Source organism: Lepus europaeus, chromosome 10 (genome assembly GCF_033115175.1).
Source record: "Lepus europaeus isolate LE1 chromosome 10, mLepTim1.pri, whole genome shotgun sequence".
NCBI classification, from domain to species: Eukaryota; Metazoa; Chordata; class Mammalia; order Lagomorpha; family Leporidae; genus Lepus; species Lepus europaeus.
In genome coordinates this window covers 80,838,575-80,863,277 of record NC_084836.1, presented here as the reverse complement: position 1 = coordinate 80,863,277, position 24,703 = coordinate 80,838,575, and the positions used below count along the sequence as shown (strand labels likewise).

Genomic DNA, 24,703 nt, shown 5'->3' with positions numbered 1-24,703 from the left:
TTTGTTTGTTTTAAATTCTAAAACATAAAAAGCTTTCTCAGTAGTTCAAAAAAAGAAAAAAATTAAAGAAAAAAAAATCTGCCTCAAAAAATAAAGACACTGAGTCACAACGAGAGCTTCAAAAAACTAGGGTGCCTACAGATCCTCCACGTTCACTCTCCCCCACATTAGCAATGATCTTAAACCCCTAGCCAGACCCAGTATGAAATCTTCATTTCCCTCAAAACAGATTTTTTTTGTTGGGGGGGGGGGGGGGAGTCTCATACAGAACGTTGGCAGAGTGTATAAAAGAATTCAATTCACAGCTGTTCTAGTTTTTTTTTTTTTTTAAATGTACGAAACATTAATCAAAGCTCTAAGTTATAAGCTTTTCTCCTGTTGTTTAGTATTCCAGTTCTACGAAGATCAATAGAGGCCAGCCCTGTGTTTCTTGATGCCTCCCCAGGAAGCAGAGGCGTGATTATGTAAATCGCCCGGCTCCCGCACCTCTGCCAGCCTGCTTATCTCCCGTGCCTTCTGCCTGCTGCTCCTGGCTCCCTGAGCAAGTGCGTGCCTCTCCCTCTTATCTCCCAACAAAGCTCTGCGAGCCAAGGACTGAAGCCAGCGATGTTAAACAATGATGCATGGCTGATTTTATTTGTAAGTGATTTATTTCACTGAATTTAATTTTTTTCACTTTGTGTGTAAGATATTTGTTAACAAGTCAGAATAGGAGAAGCGAGGCAGTGTTCAGAGACAATTGACACAGGTTAGAAATCTATTAAGCACTCTAACAGTTGTGTTGAAACCAGTGGAAGATGAAGGAAGGCCCCTCATTGAGAATTTCAACATGCATTGACTAAATATCCCATTTACTCTCTGAAAGGCAATTAATCTGTAATTACATGCAGAAATTTACAAGTAATAATTCTATTCTTTAGGAAAAAACAGTAATCACATAATCAGTTTAAGTGGCAGTACATTTTTTTTTTCAAATTGGAAATGTGAAAAATAAATGCCTAAAAACAAGGAAATCCATGGACATTTTTACAATTTTCCACGGGGCCTAATAAACAGAAACGATGGTTAGCCAGTGTCTAAAGTGGGTTCCACGCCAGGTGCTGCTCTAGTCGGCGGCTTGTCCACACGATACCGGCCACTCCAGAGAGAAGTGTGCACTCTGCACTGAGATGACAGGCCTGGGGACACTGCCCTTCCGTGTCTCCTGCGTTAATCCCTGACCCCCGCATCTCGGCGGCATAATCCCCATTTAGCATTAGTAGCAACGGCCTCGACTGTGCGGAACTCTCTTTTTGATAAGTAAGCACTGATTCAGGCATCGCCTTTAAACAGCATCCTCCCAGCTCAGCAAGAAACCCACACTCCTGAATGAGCCCGCGTGCAGGACTGAGAACAAGTTCATTAACCTTGCTAGATTCGGAGGTTAACAGGATAGCGGAAGAAAGGAACGGAGTGAACAGCTTGGGTACAAAACAAATGAAAATCAATGTCATCATTCCTTTTGATATTCATTAGTGGATTCAGAGGGAGAATGCTCTTCTTAAATTTGCAAGCATTTATCTGTGAAAAACAGGTGTACATCTGCTGCTGTCTAAGCGTGCGAAGCAAGAATAATGCAGCACTCACCCGTTCCACTGAGCGAGGAGCTGGGAGAGGGAGAAAAGACTTGGGCTGCGAAATCCTCAAATGTCATGACTTCGCGGTGGTTCTGAATTATGGCTTCGAGATACAGAGCTCGCTCTTCGTAGCTGCGGAAATCGGTTAAGGAGACAAACGCACGTGTACAAAGGCATGCACACAGCAGTGATGGGGTTCGCTGCGGTTTAAACGCTCCCGCAACCTCGACCTCTGTGTGTGAGAAAGACTCCCTCCTGGGGTTCTGCAGCATATTGTCACAAGACGCAAAAGGCTCGTCGCACCTAAATAATGAAAGCTGCTTTTGAGACCCAGGGTCCTGTTAGGTTTCCTCTGCACTCAACGTTACTGTCACTCAGAAATTTGTGAGCCAATAATCTCAGAAGCCCATCAGAGGAGGATTAGGGTTGATGTAAACAAACAAACAGCAAAACCCAAAGCAGAGCCGTTGATTGCCATGGTACCTATTTGGGTGTCTGCCTTGTTTCCCAGTGATTAAAGCCATCTCGGCCCACTGACACAAGGAGCTGACTCTTCAAGCGAGACCTGGTGACCTGATGGGGCACACACCAGCAAAACAGGAGACCACAAGTTTCTTCGGAGGAATGGGTGCTCAGAGACTCCAAACCAAGCTAAGCGGTGAGCATTAGGAAACAAGGACTAACACATGGGTGAATCCAGCAAAGAGTGCACAATAGTAATAATAATAATATTGCCTTTTAGTTAAAACTGTGGTCTGGAACACACAGCATTCACACGTGTAATCAAAGACCAGTCACCGATAAAACTTACAAGCGTAACAGGGCCGAAGCAACTTTCCAGCTGTCTTAATAGGACCCCTGTGTGTGGCAGCCTTTCACAGGGCAGAAAGCAAATCTTCTCCTTTTGTGTGTGGCTTCTGTTTCCTCCGAAAGGTGAATCACGCACTTCCAATAACAGGGTGGCGCCTGGCCCTGTGTGTCCGACTTTATGAATTAACACTCGGGAAAGTCGGCCTGGCATCTCATTTCCCGTCTCCCCAGGACAGCGCAAAAGTTAGGAGACGTGAGTGGGTCAGGATGGAAATCACGTTCATCCTCCAGGAAACCAGGAGGAAGAAAAGCAACTCTGGCCTCCCTCACTATATTTTCAAGCCATCTTTTCAAAATGACCACTTTAAAAAAAACTACATTGCTGACAATGCTGCCCTTCCAATCAGCTTTCAGTAAAGTATTTGACAATTGGCAAGCGGTTGTCTATTTTCTTTGGGTAAAATGGACACAGGCCCTTCTGCCTCTCTACTGCTTTAGTGATAGCCGAGGACGGCGATCACAACAGGGGAGAGGCCGGGGGGCACTCCGGGGCTATGCCATCCAATGCAGCAGCCGTGAGCCACGTGCATGCCATCTGAACGGAAGCTTTAATTAACAAAAATTAAAACATGAAGAAGACTCAGTTCCCCGGCCCCCTTTGCAGTATCTCAAGGCTTCAGCAGCCACACAAGACAGGAGCCGCAGCCACAGCCCAGGCTCCTAGCAGTGAGGAGCACTACTGGACAGCGCTAGGCAGACTTTCCCTTTAAGCTTGCTCGATGCCCCTCTAAACGAGGAAAACGGGGCTGATGGCTTCACAGGGCTTCTACGCCCCTCTGACGATTTACGATTTTTTCTGAGGCCGGTCAACAACAGCCCCAGGCCTGGGCAGCTTGAGCCTGGACTGGCTCCTCGGCTGCGGCTGAGCTCCTGGTGACTCGCCTTAATGAACAGGCTGCCAAACTTCCTCAGCGAGAGGCGCCTGCTCGGGCCCAATTCTAGAGGGACCCACTAATGCCATTCACGTCTCATTATGAACACGCTTATTCTGCACAGCACTTGGCTGTCGCCACGGCTCGGCCCTCCGTGCACAGCCCCAGCAAGCCGCTGGTCCGGGGAACAGCAGGATGCTAGGCCTGAGTGGCCGTCTGGTGAACAGGCACTCTGACACTAAGCTGGCACGTGCTGGCCCAGCAGGGGCCGAGCGAGGCGTGACAAATTACTCAAAGAGCTCAGCTAAACTTAGGGCTGACAGCCACCTGAGCCTTCGGGCCGCCGCGGCCCACTGTCAGCGCTCAATGCACGGCTCCCGCTGTCCACACAAGCCTGCTTGTGGGCCAGGGCCCTCTCCAGACCCGTCATGCTCTGCCTGCTATCACCCTGCTGTTCCCTTAGGAGCCCTTCTGTGTCCAACACATCCACATGCAGTGCTCAGGACAATGGCAAACAAAATAGAAATGTGTGTGGATTTTGCTAAATATTCTCCACACGCCGTATCTGCAAAGTGCCTTGCTATGTTAATCAGGCTCACAATGAAACCCACACAAGGGATGCCACGGGTGACACCTTACAAACCGACCCGGACGGCGGCCCCTCAGCCTTGTCCAGTTGTCAGAAACGTGCCCTTGTCAAGGCTGAGGTCCAGCCCTTCCACTTACAGGAGGTAACATCCAAGGTGGGGCCTCTCGGATTTGGTGAGTATTTGTGGTCTGACTGCTTGCTGCCTTAAGGCATCATGGGAGAGACAGAGAACTAAAAGGTGTTTCTAGAACTGGTGCCAAGGAGGAAGTGCTTATTTCATAGAAAGTTCCCGACCTTGCCTTCCTGTCGCTGTGTCGTGCACACACATTTCCCACCTCCCTAACTGGGTGTTGATGCTGCTAACCCCGGTGCTGTTGTTTAAACAAACATCCGTTAGGGATGGGGTGAGACCAGGAGCTTGGCAAATGTACTCTCACTCATGGCCCACGACAGGGTGTGTCAACAGCACAGCAGAGAACACAGGCATCACCCCACCTCCGCAGCATGCGGCCATGGCCCAGGAGTTCACGGGTGCCCAAAGTCATTTCTTTGAGTGGCCTTGAAAAACTCGGCCATGGAACTGTAGCCAAATCTCTCGGTAGAAGCAAGAGCAAGGGCCAGGAGGAGCAGTCCTCTCTCTGACCTTGTCTTCCATGGTGTCCTCAGAGCTTCACTGCTGGCTGCATTCTACAAAAAGGGCATTTGTCACGCCGACCTCCAATGCTCGTGGGGCTCTCCTCCCCGTAAGACACACAGAGATGTAAACTGAATGTGGATACGAGGCCCACCAGCGGGTGATCAGGGACACCTCATTGACAGAGGGTGGCTACAGAAGTCCCTGGTCACAAATCCAATGTCCATTTCCATACCAGTCATTGTCCTTTTGTTCCCTTAAAAGAAGCCCACTAACATGCGACTTCAAATTTTGTTCTGAATACTCTCTCATTAAAAATCACACAAGGTGCAGTACTTTAAAAAATTTAAAACTTATTTGAGAGGCACATACACATGTATACTCACACACACAAACACACACATACACACACAGAGCGAGAGCGAGAACAAGAGAGAGAGAGAAAGAGAGAGAGGGAAAGAGAGAGAGAGAGAAACTGGACCTGGTCTGAAGCCAGAGCAAGGAGCTGGGGATAAAATCCAGGTCTCCCATGTGTGGGGCTGGAACCCAATTACTTGATCATCACTGCTGCTGGTGGGAAGCTGGGATCAGAAGCTGGAGCAGGGATGTGAACCCAAGTCCTGCAGCATGGGAAGCCGACGTCTTACACGACAGGCTAAATGCTCAGTCCTAAAGTATCTCCTGCAAGAGCAATTTTCCCCTTGGCATCAATGCAACTCAGAGAACATTCAAATTACTGACCCAAACTCCACCTTGTGTGTATTTCTGAGTTTCTTTAGTAATCTACTCTGTATACATTTTCACATCAGAGTTTTATTATTAATATCCCTCTACTTGACTAAAGAGGCTGTATGTCTTTGTTGATTACATTTTATCAAAAGCTTCTCTTAGGGGCTGGTGTTGTAGCTGGTGTTGTGGCATAGGGGGTACAGTTGCTTCCTGCAACTGTTACAGATGCCAGTTCATGTCCTGGCTGCTCCACCTCTTATCTAGCTCCCTGCTAATGGCCTAGGGAAAGCAGCGGAAGATGGCCCAAGCATCTGGGCCCCTGCCACCCACACAGAAGTCCCAGATGAAGCTCCTGGCTTCAGCCTGGCCCAGCTTGCTGTTTCAGCCATCTGGGGAGCAAACCAGTGGATGCGGGGGATCTGTCTCTCTCTGTCTTTCCCTCTCTCTCTGTAATTCTGGTTTCCAAAATAAATAAATAGAATTAAAAAAAAAAAACACCTTCCAGTAGAATTTTCCAAGTCACACTCCACTGATCTGCTGGGTTGTCTGGGCCTGAAAATCCAAACCTGTCCCTCCAATGTTATTCTAATTGTAACCTGCCTTGATTTTAGAAATGGCGGAAGCAGCACGTCGTTGAGTTAGGAGCCTGCTTCTTGGTGGAAGAAAGGTCTATGTGGAGGCGGGACCCGGGGCACGCTGCTCCCACCTCAGTTGCCTTCAGTGTGAAATGGGAACACGCACATGTGATCTTGGGGCTGCTGGAAGGATGGAGTGGACTACCACGCGTGAGCCACCTGCCCGGCTTCCAGCACAAAGGGAAGCAGGGTCAATCTGGGTGCTCTGCTTAGCCCCCTCATGTGGGCTAGGACTTCCACTTCAGAGAGAATGTGCTGGAGAAGCTATGGGGAAGCTCAGGTCAGGCGTTAGGGCAAGCAGATAGCCTTTCGGTACCTGCCAAGGAGCTGGGACGTCCTGCGGTCTCCATTTTACTGGTCAGGAAATGCAAGCTCAGAGTTCAATGGTTTTCTACAGCCACAGTTATTGGCTGGTGGAACTGGGACTCCAACCTGGTCGTCTAAGCTCTACTGCTTCCAGCTAATATCTTGAATTCTAGATTACCTGGGCTGAAGTTCAAGTTAAGACTCCAAATGAAGACAAATCAACTCACTTAAATGTGTGGGTTAGAACCATCAACCTGCGGCTTAAGTGAGTACATGGGAAAGTTGCACCTATACCCATAGGTTTTATAAGATACAAACAACTTTTTATTTATTCTGGCTATGGGTCAGTGGGCTGTCATTCAGCACCATCAACTTTCTATCTTGGAATAGCTCTCTGTTATCAAAGAAACCCAAGAACTGTAGGGAAGAGGCTGTACTGCAGACTCCATTTTTTTTTTTCAACCCCTGCAACTCTTCCCGCCTGGCCCTTCTCTGCATTTCCCAAGCACGGACAGGATCCTGAGGCTGGCAGAGCGGCCGGGAGGGGCTGCCTCCTGACGTCAGAGCGTGTGTTCTACACCAGCTGATGTACCTGTCCCTAGTTCTCCTTCCTAGGTTGTGCAGCCCTCACTGCTGACACCATCAAGCCAGAGAGCTGGCTGCTCTCAAGCCTCTGTGGACTCTGGAACTCCCCCAACAGTGCTCCGAAAAGCTGGGGGTGGGGAGGAGCCAAGCTCCGGAGCCCTGGGAGGTGCCAGCCAACCACACACCCCTCCGAGAAATTCAGGCACCGTGAACTTCCCCTGCTGCACTGTTTGCTCCATCCCTTAGTCTATGATGATTCAAGTTTATTTGGGTTAAAAAAACAATTTTGAAATCCATGCATACGAGGGGTCTTTACACAGTTCATAGGAAGAATGTACTATGCACAAACTATGCGTGGGTTTCAGGTTTGTTTTTTTTTTCACACCAAAATAAGCCCATCTTTGCACTCCATGTTTCCATGAACTTTTTCCAGTTCCCCTGTATTAGGGCGTAGCAAGGTTGAAGACCGCTGGCTGCACCTCTCACATCTGACTCTCACCCTACATGTTCTGCACTAGTTTTCCATGGCTGCTGTAAGTGATCACAAGCTGAGTGACCAAACATTTACTCTCTCTCTAGGGCAAGGGGGCCAGAAACCCCCAGTCAGCAGAACTGTGCTTCTTCCAGAAGCTCCAGGGAGACTTGGTTCTTGCTTCTCCCAGCTCTAGGCAGCAGTAGCAGATTCCTGAGCCTACAGCTGTGTCTCCCCAGTCTCTGTCTGTGGAGACATTCCTCACACTCTTCTCTGTGTGCCTCTCCTCCGTGTGCTACCTAGGGGGACCCCTGCCATTGGATAAACCAGGATGGTCTCCTCATCTCATGATCCTTAACTGACAGCAGCAAAGACTTTATTCAGATGACATTCACAAGTGCCAAGGACTAAGGCGTGGCCATGTCGGTCACAGAAGCCAGCCTGCTTCCAAGTGCTGCGCGTGGTATTTATTGAGTAAATCAATGAATGCCTAGGATTAGTGTCCACTGCTGTGTAATCAATATGTACCCAGTGATGTATACAGTGATGTGTGCCCAGTGATGTGTACAAGTTATATATACCCAATGTTATATACCCAATGATGTATACCCAGTGATGTGTACCCAATGTTGTATACCCAGTGATGTACACCCAATGATGTAGACCCAGTGATGTGTACTCAGTGATGTGTACTCAGTAATACTGCTAGATATATTCTAGGTAAAGAAAACTTAGAAGGAGATGTTAGAGAGCTTTTGATTCAAAGTAGAATTCTGCATAGATGAAAACAAATGATATTGCTTTTAATTTAGAAGAATGCAAGAGGCAAACTTTATGATCTTAGCTGTGGAATGATTTATTAGAAAAGAAACAAAAACCACAAAGCATAAAGGAGAAGATCAGTATGACCACATTCAAACCACATTCAAACCGAGAGCTACTGTTCACCACCACACCATAAAGAAGGCAGAGAGACATGGCACATGGTGGGAGAACACATGTGCCACACACACACACACACACACACAGCTGGGTTGGCGTCCAGAATGTACAACAGACTCCCACAAATCCGTAAGTGAAAGACAAGCAACCCACTAGAAAAATGGGCAAAAGACATAAGCTTTTCCTACAGATGAACCAGGAATGGCCATCAAGATGCTCAACCTCTCTAAAAATCAGCGTCTCGGTGGGATATGATTTTCCCTACACCAGACCAGATAAACACAAAGCATGGAGGAGTGCTGGAATTCAGAGAGGATGCAGCGCACAGGAACTCAGCCCTGCTCATGGGACAGGCGGCCCCACTTCTCGGGAACGTCACCTCTTGACGTTATGCCATCTACTCCTTAGTATGTGAACTCCTGCACATGTGTGAATGTACTCATTGTGCGGGCCACAGCAAAAAGCAAAAGGGAGAAAGAAAACACCTTTAACTTCCACTGACGAAAGCACTCACATGGTGATCACCATCCAGCAGCTTTGAGAATAAGGGAACTGAAGGCATGTGTATTGAAATGGATAAAACTTAAAATAACATTCAGCAAAAACAAAACAAACAAAAAACTGAGTCCCTAACATGCTTCATGAGATTCCATTTATGTAAGCTTTAAAAAACAGGGAAGTGAAACATGTTGGCCAGGACACACACACACACACACACACGAAGAAAAGCAACAGAGGCAGGCATGGGAATGGAAGAGGGAGCATACAGCAAGGTGTCAAAGATGCCAGCTGGGCCAGGGTGGTGGGGGCAGGGAGTGGAACAGGGGCATGTTTCAGAATTCTCTAGAGCTCATGTAAATGTTACATTTTTGCTTTTTACTATATACTGAATAGTTCACACACACAAAAATAGGCACTCTGGAGAGAATGGAATATAGCACTAATTAATTGGATCTCTTCTCACCCATCATGAGCTTACTGAGCTTCTTTAAGCCAAATGTGAATTTCAAAGGTATTTGAAGAGTCTTCAACAAGACCATAGAAAATGTGTATTTTGTAAAAACCATGCGAGGATTTAAAAAAAATTTTTGCACCACAATCAATGTCTCTTTTAACTTTAGTCTCCTCAAACTTTCTAAAAGGCCCCTTGTGCCCTTGACTAGTTAATGACCGCAGCGACAAAGCGTGCTCCATTTGACCCCGATGCAGAGAACACAGAAAAGAGACAGGGCTCCTCTGCCGCCCTCCGTCCTAGAAACAAGCCAGAATACTAGAGCTCCGAGTCTTCGGAGATCCAGGGGGAGGAGCTCCAGCAGATGGGACTCACAGAGCTCAAGATGGACACGGACACAGACGCCCCCCGTGGGGCTCTGGACAAATACGCTTTTCTTCAAAGCTATCTTCATTCAAGGGGCCACGCGTGAAGCGTGACAAGATGGTCTGGCCCTGAGTTGGGTCAACACACCGCACACGTGCACGGGCCTTTGGGGTGCCTTTTCAACCCAATCCTGCTCTGCTGAGCAAGCTTGATCTCCAGTGACTCAGCCATTTTCAAAAAGCAAATCCACGGTTACTCAAGTGCTCATCCATTCAAAAAAAAAAAAAAAGTGCCCCCAGTGCCCATCTGTGCTAGGAAATGGGCATGAGACCGGAGAACAAGACAGATGCCGCCTTCATCTCCAGCAGGCTTCCGTCCGAGGCAGCCAAGAGGCTGCTTAAATGACAAGTGTGCAGAATGAGGCAAACCCTCCTTACGGGGACAATCAGGACAGGGAAGTCTCTGCAGAGGGGGCAGGGAGGGAGCAGACAGGCGAAGGGTGAGGTAAGGAGTAGGATGAGCATCTCAGGCATGGAGAATGACATGAGCTGGAGAGAGTCTGGGGGTGCTTCGGGGATACTGCAGCCATGGTACCAGGGTCACGGTCACAGGATGCACAGGTGAAAGATGGGGCTGCTCACGGGCGGTCTCAGTGATCTGAGGTAAGGAAGCGATGTTGAGTTCACCGGAGTTCCCGGATGGCCCGTGGGAGATGTGCACCACTAAGAAGGGTGCAGAGTGCCCTCAAGGATTGGAGACACCAATGCTGACCAGCACCTAGGAGGGCAATTCAAAAAGTTTGTGGAAAACGGAGTTAGAAGATAAGGGACAGGCATCTGGTCTGGTGGTATAGGTGAGGGTGTCTGTGTCCACAGTGCACACCCTGGGAGGCAGCAGAGGCTCCTGCCACCCATGTGGGAGACCCAGATTGAGTCCTCAGCTCCTGACTTTGGCCTGGGTCCAGCCCCTGCCATTGTGGACATCTGGGGAGTGAACCAGTTGGGAGAGCGCTCTCTCTCACTCTGTCTCTCAAATACTTTTTTTTAAAAAAGGAAGAAAAAAAAAGTTTATTTTGGTGCAAAAATTTTTAAAGTCCATGCTTTTCTCATACTATGCATTCTCTACAGACTTTTTGAAGGTAAAGATATCTCAATCAGTGGGCGTGTTCTAAAGTGTCGATAGTTTACACTTATTCTTTGTGTATTTCCAGCAGTGAAGGATATGGAACTTTGGGCATGTGGAAGGGGTAAGAGGGTTACTTGCAGATCTGAAACTACCCGAGCCTCTGAGAGTGGCCTTGAGCACCACTAAGAAGCCCTGTGATGCACCCTCCATGGAGGGAGGAAGGGGAAGATGCAGATTCCAGAAAGAACAGGCCTCCTTGGGCAAGGCAGGACACAGGTGTTGGACAGAAAAGGGTGATGCATCTCTCTGCAAGGACAGATCCAGGGCTCAGCAAGACCTGGTAAAAATGATGACTCAGGGGCTGGCGCTGTAGCATGGCAGGTGAAGCCACCACCTGCAGTGCTGGCATCCCATATGGGCACTGGTTTGAGACCTGGCTGCTCCACTTCCAATTCAGCTCTCTGCTATGGCCTGGGAAAGCAGTAGAAGATGGCCCAAGGGCATGGGAGACCTGGAAGAAGCTCCTGGCTCCTGGCTTCAGATTGGCTCAGCTCTGGCCATTGCAGCCACTTGGGAAGTGAGCCAGCAGATAGAATCTCTCTCTCTCTCTCTGCCTCTCTGTAACTCTGCCTTTCAAATAAATAAACAAATATTTTTTAAAAAGTGACAACTCAAGAACAGCTGTGGATTGAGGGATGCTGCTCTGAATAAAATACTCTACATTATTCAAGGATATTTTACATTTTATGGATACATATATTTGAAAGCTAGTGAAAGAAAGAGCCAACAACAATAGCGAGTCCAAGAATTCACACAACTGGGAAGTAAAGTAGCTGACTTCTGCAGAGGACTCAGCAGAAAACAGCACATTCATTTTGGGGGTAGTGTTGTGAAAGGTGATCAAGGGCTTAAAATGCCTGTTGGTTTCAGCTATGACACCAAAAACACAAGCAACCAAATAAAAAAAAAAAGTAAAAAGCAGACTTCATAAAAAATTTTAAAAAAAACTTTAGTGCTTCTTAGAACTTACCAAAAAAGTGAAGAGGCAGCTCACAGAACAGGAGAAACTATTTGCAAAGTCATTTATCTGGTTAGGGTCTTACATCTTGAACCTATGAAGAATACTCTCAACAGTGAGAAGATAACCCAAATAAAAAAAAATGGGCAAGGGATCTGAACAGGCACATTTCCACAGACGATATACCGCTGGCCCACAAGCACATGGCAAGATGCTCAGGCTCGGTCGTCACCAGGGCAATGGCAATCCAAGCCACAGTGAGATGCTATTCTTACTGACTAGGATGCTGTGACCAAGGAGAAGGATAAACAATCCCAAGTGCTGGGGAGGATACAGAGAAGTGGGAATCCCCCACCCTGCAGGTAGGAACACAAAGTGCTGTAATCACTATGGAAAAGAATTCAACAGCTCCTTAACAAGTTAACATACGGCCCACCTATTCTACTCCTGGGAATACACCCAAGAGAACTAAAAATAGTATTTATATTAACAAGAACTTGGACTCAGTTGTTTACAGCAGCATTATTCAGAATAGCCAAAATGCAGAAACAATCAATGTCCCCTAACTGATGAATGGATAAAGCAACTGTGTTCATCCATGCAATGGAATATTACTCAGTCATAAAAAAGAGTGAAGTGTTGATGCCTGCAATGGACATGGATGAACTCTGAAAACACCATACTAAGTGGAGGAAACCAGACATAACAAGCCATGTGGTGCAAGACTCAACTTACGGAGTGTCTAGAACAAGCAAATTCATAGAGACAGAAAGGAAATTAGTGTATCTGGTGGGGAGAACCTTCTAATACAAAGGTCCTCAGGGACTAGAGGACTGAAAAAGAGAAAGGAAGCCCTCTAGGCATAAGCTCTCGCTGGATCATTTATTCATGGGGACACGTGAAGAGCAGACCACATGCCAAGGATTACCCTAGCAGCGGGAGCGACAACAATTAAAAATAGACAAGCTGGGGAGGGCATGTGGAGCAGCCGTTAGGACACAGCTCGGGACGTCGATGTCAGGTCCTACACTGGCAGAGCTCCTCTGCTTCTGATCCAGCTCCCTGCTGACCCACACCTTGGGAGGCAGCAGGGGATGGCCCAAGATGTTGGGCCCCTGCCACCCACGTGGGAGACCTGGATGGAGTTCTGGGCATCAAGCTTCAGCCTGGCCCAGCCCTGGCAGTTGTGGGCATCTGGGAAGTGAATCCAGCAGGTGGAAGACCTCTCTCTCTCTGTGTCTCTGTCTGCCTTTCAAATAAAATTGAAAAATAAATAAAAATTAAAAAGAGCGAGACAGGCTTGTCTCTCAAAAGCATTCACAACTCATTGGGAAAGACCGGCTGAATCCATGACATACAAGGTAACAGTGACGGGTCCCCACTGAGTTGAATGGAGAACACATTCTAGAAAGCCAGAGGTGGGGAAGATCTGCCATGGGTGTGTGGAGGCTGGGCTCAGACTGCAAAGGGTAGGGACAGAAAACTCAGAATCACAGGAGGGCTTGCAACAGAGGAGCGGCAGGATCTGATCTGCACTTGTCAGGTAACCAGGGTAGAGTGTATGTGTGTGGAAAGGCCCAGAACGGAGAGAGACCAGAGGAAGAGAGATTATGGATGAGGGAGAGCTGACATAGGCCTCGGGAAAGCAAGCGGGGAGGCACGGAAGAGAAAGGAGGTGCTTGGGGAGTGCAAAGAGAGGGCGGCTCAATGACGAGGGGATCAGCGCACTTCTGACGGGGAGAAAGCCGTGGAGGGAAGGCAGGGCTCAGTGCAGTCCGAGGGGCCTGGAGGGTGTCTGTGAGGACTCAGCAGAGGGGGCCTGGGCTGGAGACCCAGATGTAGGAGTCGTGCATGGAGACAATTTTGCAGGAGAAAAGGCGGGGGAGAAGATGCAATGTTGGGAGCTCCCCTGTTCCCACCCAGAGGGTAGGCAGCAGCGGGAGCCAGAGAGAGGGAGATGCTAGGAGGGGAGACAGCGGCCTCGCAGGGGCCAGGGGAGGAGGGCTTCCAGTGGGAGGTGCAGCCTCAGCTCCCAGACACTTCTGTTCCCTAGTGCCTTTGCTGGTGCCTGTCCCGGTTGGGTCCCAGTGGCACTCGATAGCTGGAAATAGGTGGAAGGAAATTCCTCGGTGATCAGGATGGGCACAGAGTGAATGACATCCTCAAGCCATCCATCATTCCCACAAAGACTCTTGTTTGTCTTTCAATATAATGCAAGCTGGAATTCTGGGACCATTTAAGACCCCAAATACATGAGTCACTCAATGTAAATGTCACAGCCTGGTAACGGATAAAGAGGATGACTTTACTGAACAACATAACCAAATAAAATGGATGTTTTGGAGAAGGAAATTAAACACACAGAGGTAAAAGATATTAGATTAGGCTTCAAGCTCTAGTGATATACTCCTGGAGAGGAACAGCGGGCTATTGCTCAAAAAGAAGAAAATATCCAGATAACCAAGTTTAAGAATAATTCTAAGGAAATGATAAGAGCAAGTGGAAATGGGGGAGAAGAAAAAAAAACAGATTTTCTTCAGGCTATTAAATTACAGACTTTTGGAGAAGATCTGTTCTCGTGTTCCCACGCCCTCCCAGCACAGGGGACTGAAGATGTCCCTCTGGGAACCTGAGACGCCCCTGGGGGGCAGTGGATTTGGTCTCCATTTTTATTAGAAATGTTCGAGTCGGTTCTTCCTGGGGGATGGAGCTGCGAGCCTTAATTATGGCGCTTTCCATTTCCAGCTTCCTTGGGTCTCGCAGCGCGCCTCACCGTCTCAGAAAATCACCGGGTGAGAAAATGCCCCGTGACACTGTCTCACATCGGCAAAAATGTAAGTGACAAGAAAATTAGTCATTCGGCCTCTTTCAGGGCTGGAGGAAGTGCTGTCGAATTGAGTGAGAAAAGATTCAACAGGCTACTTCGCTGATGAAAACGGCTGGGGAAGTGGCGAATCGATACGAACAATAGAAAACCCAAGAGTTCCAGCCTGCTTATGCCGATGACCTGGCTTCGGGAAGAAGGCAGTTAGTGTCACTTGAACTGTTTCTCTCTTTCCCAGGGTTTCATTCATCCTGAGCATACGCTATGTGAGGAGCTCGCTTTAAAATGCATTCTCAACCTTCGTTATAGAAATGACCACTGCCGACATTCTGTTGGCATTTAATATCCATGCAGTGACAAACAGCCAAATGGGAAACAGTTAGAAGTGCAGAACTGGCCCCAAAGGTCTTGAATCCCTGTTTGTGGCAACGTATGAAAACAGCAGACAATTCAATAGCAGTACACATGGAGCTGAAGCCCTGACTTAATCAACATTGACTATGAGAGGAAAAAAAGTCATTAAATAAAATACATTACAGGTATTACTTAGTGCCGTGTTAATGTGAATTGAATTATGCAATATTCACTCTTCAACCACTCTGATTTAAGTTACTTCATTTATATCTAGGTTGATTCCAAGAATAAAACAGCATCATGATGATATCTGACAGACAGTAAGAAAACAAAACTGACAAGGACAAGAAAAATCATCGGGGGTGGACATTCTGGCTGCAAGCTCTGGAAGCAGTCTCTGGTGTTGCCCAGGACATGCCTGTTAGGCCCACATGAAGTCAGACTGGGCTCAGGCATGGCACAGCATGGCACAGCACGGCCCGGCACGGCATGGCAGAATTAAACTGTGAGATCCAAAGGATCGGTATCGAGCTTTCTGTACCGACATTCCTGATTTTTCATTTCAGAAAGCAATTCTGGGAGGATTGTTCCTTTTCAAGGTGTTTACAGAATTTAGGCCATGAGAGAGCTTCAAAAACTTCATGGAAAGTGTACATTATGAAAAAAAAACTACTATGCATTCTTCTCCAAATTTGTGGCACTGAAATAAACATCTTTTAATTCTACTTTTTTTCTATGAACATTTATAAATTTAGTTTTTTTTTTCTTGTGTGTGTTTGAAAATAAAAGTGATAAATACAGACATATGTAAGGGCAGAGATCATATTTCTAATAACCTAACCAACATGGCTTACTTAATAGGCATCTGAGTTTTCCAGGAAGACATTTATCTTGATACTAAATTATCAGAGGACAAGAAAAAACTAAAAAAAAAAAAAACCTTAGGGATTTACCGAATGCCAGTGACCTACAACCCGAGGGAAGAGGCTCATGTGAAGGTTGCCCCATGACCTTGGCCTGGCCTGCTGAGATCCCGGGAGTAAGTGCACTGTGCATCTGCACACCTGGGCATGGACGGTCACGGCCGCCCTCCCCTGAAACTCAATAGTCCCCAAACCTCCTCGAGCCAAAACACAACACCGTAGGGATCCAGACCCACCTGGAAACTTGGGGGAATTCTAAGAACACAAAGCTCCTCCAACGTTGGCAGTACAAAAAACCCGTGCTTGCTACTGAATACGAAAGCAACTGCTTCCTGGCTGTTGAAACGGGGGCCTGATGCAGATGGCTGACTTGGGCAGAAGCTACACCAAGTGGACAGAGGGTTGGGCCGCCACACTGCGTGGCACTGGAGCATGCCTGGCTTCATGTGTGGCAACCTGGCAACAGCCACGGTCCCTGTGCAAACCAAACATGGCCAGGGAGCAAGCACAAGTCTCAGCCTCGCTGGGCTGGAGAAAGTGGCTCTGAGCAGCTGCAGGGCAAAACGTGCCACTTCCACTCCTTTTCCATCTGCTCCGGTGAAAGAACAGATGATCACAAAGTGCACGTATGAATTAATTACATATTAGGGTGGGAAATCTGTATGTTTTGCAGTCAGATTTGGTCTCAAAAATTTCCAGGGGCTGCTGAAATGATTTACTCTAATTTCACAGCAGACTCAAGTATACAAAGGTCCTTCAAAAAGGTCCGTGGGAAAATGCAATGAGAAGACAAGTTCATTTTGATGCATTTTTTGAAATCCATGCATGATTTTTTATTTCCCACAATATATATGTACATGAACTTTATGGATTTCATATGAATTGATTTCAAAGTCCTTGCACCAAAACAAACATCCTTAATTGCATTTTCCACGAATTCTGTGAAACACCCTTGTACCATCCTACTCCCTCTGCTAAACTAAGTGCAAAGAAAAATTAGAAACACAGAGTTCTCTTGAAAATGCTTTTTCGTGATAAAAGTCTGGCTGTGTGAGTGGAGAGAGGCTCTTAAAGTGCCTTCCACAAAAGGCATAGAGAAAGCACCTGTTTCCTAGCGAGTGCCCAGCTGAAGCACGCCGGGCCGAGGACCCAGAAGGTGGCCACGCGTTCCTGTTCCTGTGGCACTCCTGCTTAGCGGTGAGGAAGGGAAACTGGAATGACATCAGGAAGGTGCAAGGAACAATGCATATTGGGGTCCAAGGTGGGGGTCAGGCCCAGCTGCTGACTCGTCCCCATAGATAACCGGCAACACACAGCAAACGGGGTGCCCTTTGATGAATGCGCTGCACGGGGAGCGGTCCCGGCCCTGGCAGCCCGGAGCAGGGTCGGGTGCCTGTGGCAGGTGAATCAAACTATGTCCTGATTGTAAGGGAAACCCCAGCAAGCAGCACCTCCATCACTGGTGATATTAAGATACGGACACCTGCTAAAGTCATCATGGGCTCTTCACGGGTCGAATGCCATTTTATGGGCTATCTCATTGAATTCTCACAGTCGCTGCCTGCAGTGTGTGCTCTCATGAGGGTCCTACAGAGGAGGCTGAGGAGTAGGGAGGAGGGGGGGTCTTTGCTCTAAGCCCCTCGATGGTACCAGCAGCCCTCAGCTGCAGCCTTTACTTCTTGAGATCAGAATTCTGCACCTGCCAAAGAAGAGCGCGGTGGCACCAAGAGCCTGCAGAAGGCCCAGATCCACCGAATCACTTTCTGGAAACAAGAAGGGAAAATTGGAAGCCCTTCTTCTACCCTTCCAATTCGGACTCCACTATCCAACAGCTTCAGGAGAAGGAAAGCCAACTGTGTCTGGGAAGACTTCTCTTCCCGCAAATTAAAGAAACCTTAATGCTCACATCACAAGGTCTTTTGGACCTAGCACGCCAGTTGAGAGAAATCCTTGCGTGTGGCAGAGGAAAGGGAGGTCAGTTCCATGAGCTCCCAGCAAGGGGTGGTTCTCCCTCTGCAGGGTGGAGGCTTCTGAGCTCGGCAGTGGCCCTCGCATCCTGTGCTGGATAACGAGGATGTGTCTTCCTGTGTCTCCTTCCTTAGAGCTCTCTCCAACCAGCTGGCCCAAGCACTGCTGTCCCCCTTGTCTGGTAATGGCTGGCACGGCCCCGTGGGTGCCCTTCATGTCCCCCAGAGCTTCCGGGCATTGTGACCGGGCACTGGCTATGGTGCTGTCAACTCTGCCTGGGACAGTGTCACAGCAAAGACCCCACAGCTCGTCAGCTGCAGGAAAGCAATTTTCTGCATGAGCTATGAGTAAATCTGGCTCAGCACAGATTATAGGAAGGAAAAAAACTGGGATTTTTTTGTTTTTTGGTTTTTTTTTTTGTTTGGTTTTCTTTTGTACTTGGAGAAAACACGTCATCAGATGCAGAGGAGCCACTCAGTCCTGTCTCAGTCTGATCCCTGCATCACAGGTTTGGTATCTTGGCTGCATTCAGTGATACCTGAGTAGCTAAACATTGTCAACTTCTAAGACAAGGTAGAAGGAACAAGGTAACATGGCTGTCCCAGTGGGAACAAAGATCAGAATCACAAATTCTCTCATGATAACACACTTTAAAAAGACAATGTCAGGTGCCGGTGCTGTGGTGTAGCGGGTAAAGCCGCCCCATGCAGTGCTCGCATTCCACATGGGTGCCAGTTCGAGTCCCGGCTGCTCCACTTCCTATCCAGCTCTCTGCTGTGGCCTGGGAAAGCAGCAGAAGATGGCCCAAGTGCTTGGGCCCCTGCACCCGCATAGGAGACTTGAAAGAAGCTCCAGGCTCCTGGCTTCAGATTGGCTCAGCTCCAGCCAATGTAGCCATTTGGGGGATGAACCAGAGGATGGAAAACTTCTCTTTCTCTGTCTCTGTCACTCTGCCTTTCAAATAAGTAATTAATCTTTAAAAATAAATGACAATGTCAGATAAAAGATGATGGGTGTTTATATTTTGATTTTATATGTCTTTATATTTGGGGATTATTCTTTATACTTCAATGAAAACCATATGCTTTTTTTTTAAAGATTTATTGTATTTATTTGAAAGACTGAGTTACAGAGAGAGGTAGAGACAGAGAGAGGTTTTCCATCTGCTGGTTCACTTCCCAGATGGCCGCAACGGCCAGAGCTGCGCCGATCCAAAGAGAGGAGCCAGGAGCTTCTTCCTGGTCTCCCACGTGGGTGCAGGGGTCCAAGGACTTGGGCCATCTTCTACTGCTTTCCCAGGCCATAACAGAGAGCTGGATCAGAAGAGGAGCAACTGGGACTAGAACCGGCACCCATATGCGATGCCGGCGCTTCAGGCCAGGGTGTTAATCTGCTGCGCCACAGTGCCAGCCCCCATATGCTTTTTTTTTTTTTTTTTGACAGGCAGAGTGGACAGTGAGAGAGAGAAACAGAGAGAGAAAGGTCTTCCTTTGCCGTTGGTTCACCCCCCAAATGGCTGCTACGGCCAGCGCACTGCACAGACCCGAAGCCAAGAGCCAGGTGCTTCTCCTGGTCTCCCATGCGGGTGCAGGGCCAAAGCACTTGGGCCATCCTCCACTGCACTCTGGGGCCATAGCAGAGAGCTGGCCTGGAAGAGGGGCAACCGGGACAGAATCTGGTGCCCCGACTGGGACTAGAACCCGGTGTGCCGGTGCCGCAGGCGGAGGATTAGCCTGTTGAGCCATGGCGCTGGCCCCCATGTGCTTTTATATTTTATATGCAAAATCCCTTCTCAGGGATCCCACCCATTTGGATCAAAATATACTCCTGAAACATACAAATAACAGAAACGTCTCTGAACGCTGTTAAAGATAAAATTCCCAACTCCCACAATTCTCTGGGACTTTCCACATTTAAGCCTCATAGAGTAACACCATATCATCTCTGTGACTAAAAATATAACTGCAGTATTACTTAGAATTATAATCAAATCATTCTCTTGCAAATTAGGACACTTACTACTGGAAAAATAGCCAGACTGAATTTGGTGTGTCTTTTGTTGATAGATCAAAAGCAGCTCCATTAAGTCAACAGTTTTACATGACATGGTTAAGACATGTCCATGTTAAGACATGGTCCAGACGAGGAAAGTGTCCTTTGGAGCCATTTTACTTGGAGAGTGATGAAGACGTTCTTTACAGCTCATGTGCAGAGCAGAATTGCACGGACGGTCCCCAGGCTAGGAGGCTAGACGTGATCCCAAATGTTCTCTCCCACACACACCAGACAGCGCAGGCTCACTTCCCTCCTCCTCCCCATTTCCAAATTGTGCCTTTCCCCACCCACCTATCCATCCACTTACTCACCTACCTGTACACTCATCACTCATCCACCTACCCACCCATCCATCCACCCACCCATCCATCCACCCACCCATCCATCCATCCACCCACCCATCCATCCATCCACCTATTCATCCATCCATCCATCCATCCATTCATCCTATATTTACTATTGCCTCCGTATATCCATTATTCTTCCCTCAGATGTAAAAACAAAATGCTTTCTTACTCCTAATCCTATTCTAAATCTTGGCTCCTAAAATACTCAACCATTACCTTGAGTGTTAGACTACTTTGGAAGATTCTACAACTCATCATGGGGCAGTTACATTATAATCAGTGTGAGTTCTGTTGAAGTGATATCTCACTAAAAGCCATAGTATTTACGAAATAAAAACTATCTACCCATGCTGGCATACTGCTCTGCCACTGATGATGAAGCCCTTTTGCAGCCATGAACCAACCACAGATGCGGACGCTCCACATCTGAGATGGAGCAGGAATGATCCTCTGAGCCCACCCAGCCAGCACCAAGCAGGGCTCAGACTCAAGCCCAGGCTAAGGGGTTCCAGCTGCTGGCCTCTTTCCCCTCCCTCACGCCACCTCAGTTCCATCTTTTATGTTTATTTGTTAAAAAGTTTATAACGTTCAATGCTAAGTTAATTCACAAACGCTACTGCTTGGTGCTGACAGGAAGGATAAGAACAGGCAAATTAGATCCTTCTTTCTCTCTCCAGAACCAAGAGTAGCACCAAACGAACTGGATATTTTATAGCTGATCTGGCATAACTGGTGACTTCCTGGCTGAACTGCTATTTGTAAAACTGACATAAGAAGTCAGAATTTAGAATAGTAAACCTATATTAATGCAATCCTTTTCCTTATGCATCACTGCTTGGGAAACTTAAATGAGCCCATTTAAGCAAAAATTATCTTATTGTGTTTATTTCTGCTCACATTTTGAAGAAAACCAAAACAAAATTCTAAAGTTTTGTTGACTTGAATGGACATTTTCTTTTAAAGATTTATTTATTTGCAAGGCAGTTACAGAGAGAGGGGGAGAGGGAGAGAGAAAAAGAGGAAGAAAGAGAGAGAGAGAGAGAGAGAGAAAGTTCCATCTGCTGGTTCACTCCCCAAATGGCCTGAAACGGCTGGGGCTTTGCGAGGCTGAAGCCAGGAGCCTGGACCTTCTTCCTAGTCTCCCATGTGGGTGCAGGGGCCCAAGGACTTGAGGCCATCTTCCACTGATTTCCCATACACATTAGCAGGGAGCTGGACTGGAAGTAGAGCAGCCAGGTGTTAAACCAGGGCCCATATGGGATGCCGGCGTTGCCGACATGACCCGCTGTGCCACAGTGCCGGCCCTGGGACATTTTCAGTGAGAGAGTTACTTAGCAGCATCAGATGGGCACTACTAAGTAGATGGGGCATGCTTCAACACTGGAGAGCCACGCAGATTTTCCTTGTGAGATCCTTTTGCTCCACCGCCAAAGCCCCAAGAGGCTCTGAGAACGAACTGTTATTTTTCAGTTGCTATCTTCCAAGGGCCATAAAAGCTGTTGGCAGGGGCCGGCGCTGTGGCATAGTGGGTGGGGCCACTGCCTGCAGTGCTAGCATCCCATATGGGCACCGGTTTGAGACCCGGTTGCTCCATTTCTAATCCAGCTCTCTGCAATGGCCTGGGAAAGCAGCAGAAAATGGCCCAAGGCCTTGGTCTCCTGACACCCACGTGGGAGACCAGGCTGGAGCTCCTGGTTTTAACCTGGGCTGCCCTGGCCATTGCAGCCATTTGGGGAGTGAATTAGCAAATAGAATAGATCAATCTCTATTGATCTCTGTGTCTGCCTTTCAAATAAATAAATAAATAAATCTTTTTTTTAAAAAAATATAATTTTGTATAAATTGCAGAAAATCCTGCAAAGCGGGTATTGCTATTCTTGCTTTACAGCTGAAGAAACTGAGATCCGAGAGGTTGAAATTGGGCCCAAAGCAAGCCAGCATCGGCAGTCTCACAGGGCTCCACCAAATCATCTATCCAGGGCCAGGACACAGAGAAGGGAGGCTGGGGCCGGGGTGGGGGTGGGGTTGTTCTTCCCAGATAATATAGCTTGCGTATTCCACATCCAGAATGCTCAGGATCAGATGGGCTTGAGATTCCTGGACTCTTGGATTTGGAAATGTCTGCATAGACTTCTAACAAATCAGCGTCCCCAATCTCAAAACCAGAAATTCTAAAATGCTTCAGATTTAAGTATTGGTCAATTGGTTTTGGACTCTGGAGCGCTTTGGGTTTCTGGATGAGGGACATTCACCCTGTATTTTCAAAGAGGTGGGTAAACTTAGAAGGGACCCTGAGACCCAGTGTGTGTGCTGGGGGCTGGGGTTGAAGACGCTGGGGTCACACACAGAAGCCCATTGCTAGGAGGGCCGGTTTGGGAGAAATCAGGGCTGCACCCTTTGAGATGAGCAATAAATACAAATCAATTTAAAAATGCACACTTTTTGTACAAGCTCCACCAACAGTTTGACTTATCTGACATGGCTGAACGATTCCCAGACGAGATTCAACAACCGTAAATATTCATGAGCAAACCTGCTCGGCTCATTAAAGCAAGCACTTCCTAATTAATTTCATAATTAACGTGCTCTCTATTAAATACAGCCAGCAACACTCTTCCAAAGGACTCCAGAGACAGGGACACGTGACAGATGCGGGGTGTCTCCTGCAGAATGAAGACAATGTTCATGAAGGCAGAGCACTGGACCCTCTCTCTCTCTCTCCTCTGTTTCTCTGCCTTTCAAATAAATAAATAATTTTTTTAAAAAATAAAAATGTGAGGGGGCCAGCACTGGGGCATAGCAAGTTAAAGCCCCAGCCTGCAGCAACAGCATCCCATACAGGTTTAAGTCCAGGCTGCTCTACTTCTGCTATGGCATGGGAAAGCAGTAGAAGATGGCCCAAGTCCTCGGGTCCCTGCACCCACGTGGAAGACCAGGAAGAAGCTCCTGGCTCCTGGCTTTGGATCGGTGTAGCTCTGGCTACTGCGGCTATTTGGGGAGTGAACCATCAGATGGAAGACCTCTCTCTCTCTGCTTCTCCTTTCTTTCTGTGTAACTCCAACTTTCAAATAAATAAATAAATAAATAAATCTTTTAAAACAAAAAAAAGAATGGTGCTCTCCTGGGAGTGTCCGTGACCCGATGTCCGTGACCCGATGTCCGTGGAGGGGTCCGCGAGAAGTCCCAAAGGACCCGTGTTCTAGGTATTTAGCAAGATCAGGCAACAAGCATATAGGAGTGCAATGAAAACATACATACAGCAACTCGTAATAAATGCCACTAGCTTCCCCCAAAATAAAGTTGTCTGCTCACAAGCAGAGTGGCCCCTGGCGGGGACTCCCAGGAAGCGCCACCTGTTCCTCTCAGGGACAGTGCTGAGCTAGAACCAAAAGTCAGCCAACAGGGTCTCAGATTTTTAAATTACAGGTAGGGCAGCTCTAATCTGAAAATCTGAAATCGGAAATGCTCCGAACCCGAGACTCTGTGATCATGGACATGATGCCACAACTGGAAAATTCCACACCATAAAACTTTGTTTCATGCCCGAAGTTACTAGAGATAGCATGTGAAATTACCTTCAGGCTACGTGGGAAAGGCAGATATGAAACAAGGCAGTCTTGTGTTTGCACCTGGGTCCCCTCTCCAAGCTACCTCATGATGTGTGTGCAAATATTCCTGCATGGAAAAAAAATCCAAAATCCGATATGCTCCTGGTCCCAAGCATTTTGGACAAAGAATTCTCAACTTGTAGTGAGTTCAAGCTGGAGCAGATGGGTTGTCAAAGCATCTTAAAAACAACTGGACAGGCTCTCAGCCCCTGCTGAGCTCCGCAGAGGCTGTCTCAGCTGAGTCGTGGACATGCCAACATCAAGCCGGATGTAGGTCAGATAGAGAGGACCCTTCTGAAGACACCATGGTCGACCTTTACGTTCGGGGCTTGAGGACAATTCAATTGCTTCTAGAGAGAGGCAGGCAAAGCGAACTTAAGAGCAACAATCCTGTCAGTTACTCTTCTGTGTTGTTATGTGCCTGGGAGCATACACAGCATCACAGAGATGGCTCCACCATGGAATTCGCTCTCTGCTTACAGTTCCGGGACCCCACCTGCACCAAGGCTTCAGGTCCAAGGGTACACATCTGCTCTCTGAAAGTGGTGGACAAGGCAGCCCCATTTTTAATTTATTTGTTTGCAAGAGGCCCTGCAAAGCCACGGTGGTGCTGTGTGTTGATGACAGATCTGCCTACTGCTGTTGAAGGTTCCTGGCCCCCGGCTGAGGCTTGGATAGTGGATAGGGAAGGAGGGCATGGCAGGCAGAGGGAGGGACAGATGACCCAGATGACTGCGGTAGAGGCAGAGGTGACACTGTGTAAATGCAGCGGGTCCCTCCCTCCTGGGCGGATCCCGCATGCTCGGCTCTCTGCTGGATGGTGGGGAAGGTGGCTGCTAGCGACAGTGAGCAGGGCAGGACGGGACACACAGGCCGCTAATGCAGTGCCAAAGGAAAGGACAGGGAGGCATAA

General features: G+C 47.8%; 1 protein-coding gene across 2 annotated transcripts in view; it reads right to left on the bottom strand.

Moving 5' to 3' along the window:
- The window catches only part of RALGAPA2 (Ral GTPase activating protein catalytic subunit alpha 2), a 340,680-nt gene that overhangs the window by 16,593 nt on the left and 299,384 nt on the right, over window positions 1-24,703 (bottom strand). For both annotated transcript variants that reach the window (XM_062203794.1, XM_062203795.1), the window contains exon 38: window positions 1,627-1,748. In XM_062203794.1, coding sequence (XP_062059778.1) covers window positions 1,627-1,748 — 122 coding nt within the window. The remainder of the gene's footprint in view (window positions 1-1,626; window positions 1,749-24,703) is intronic.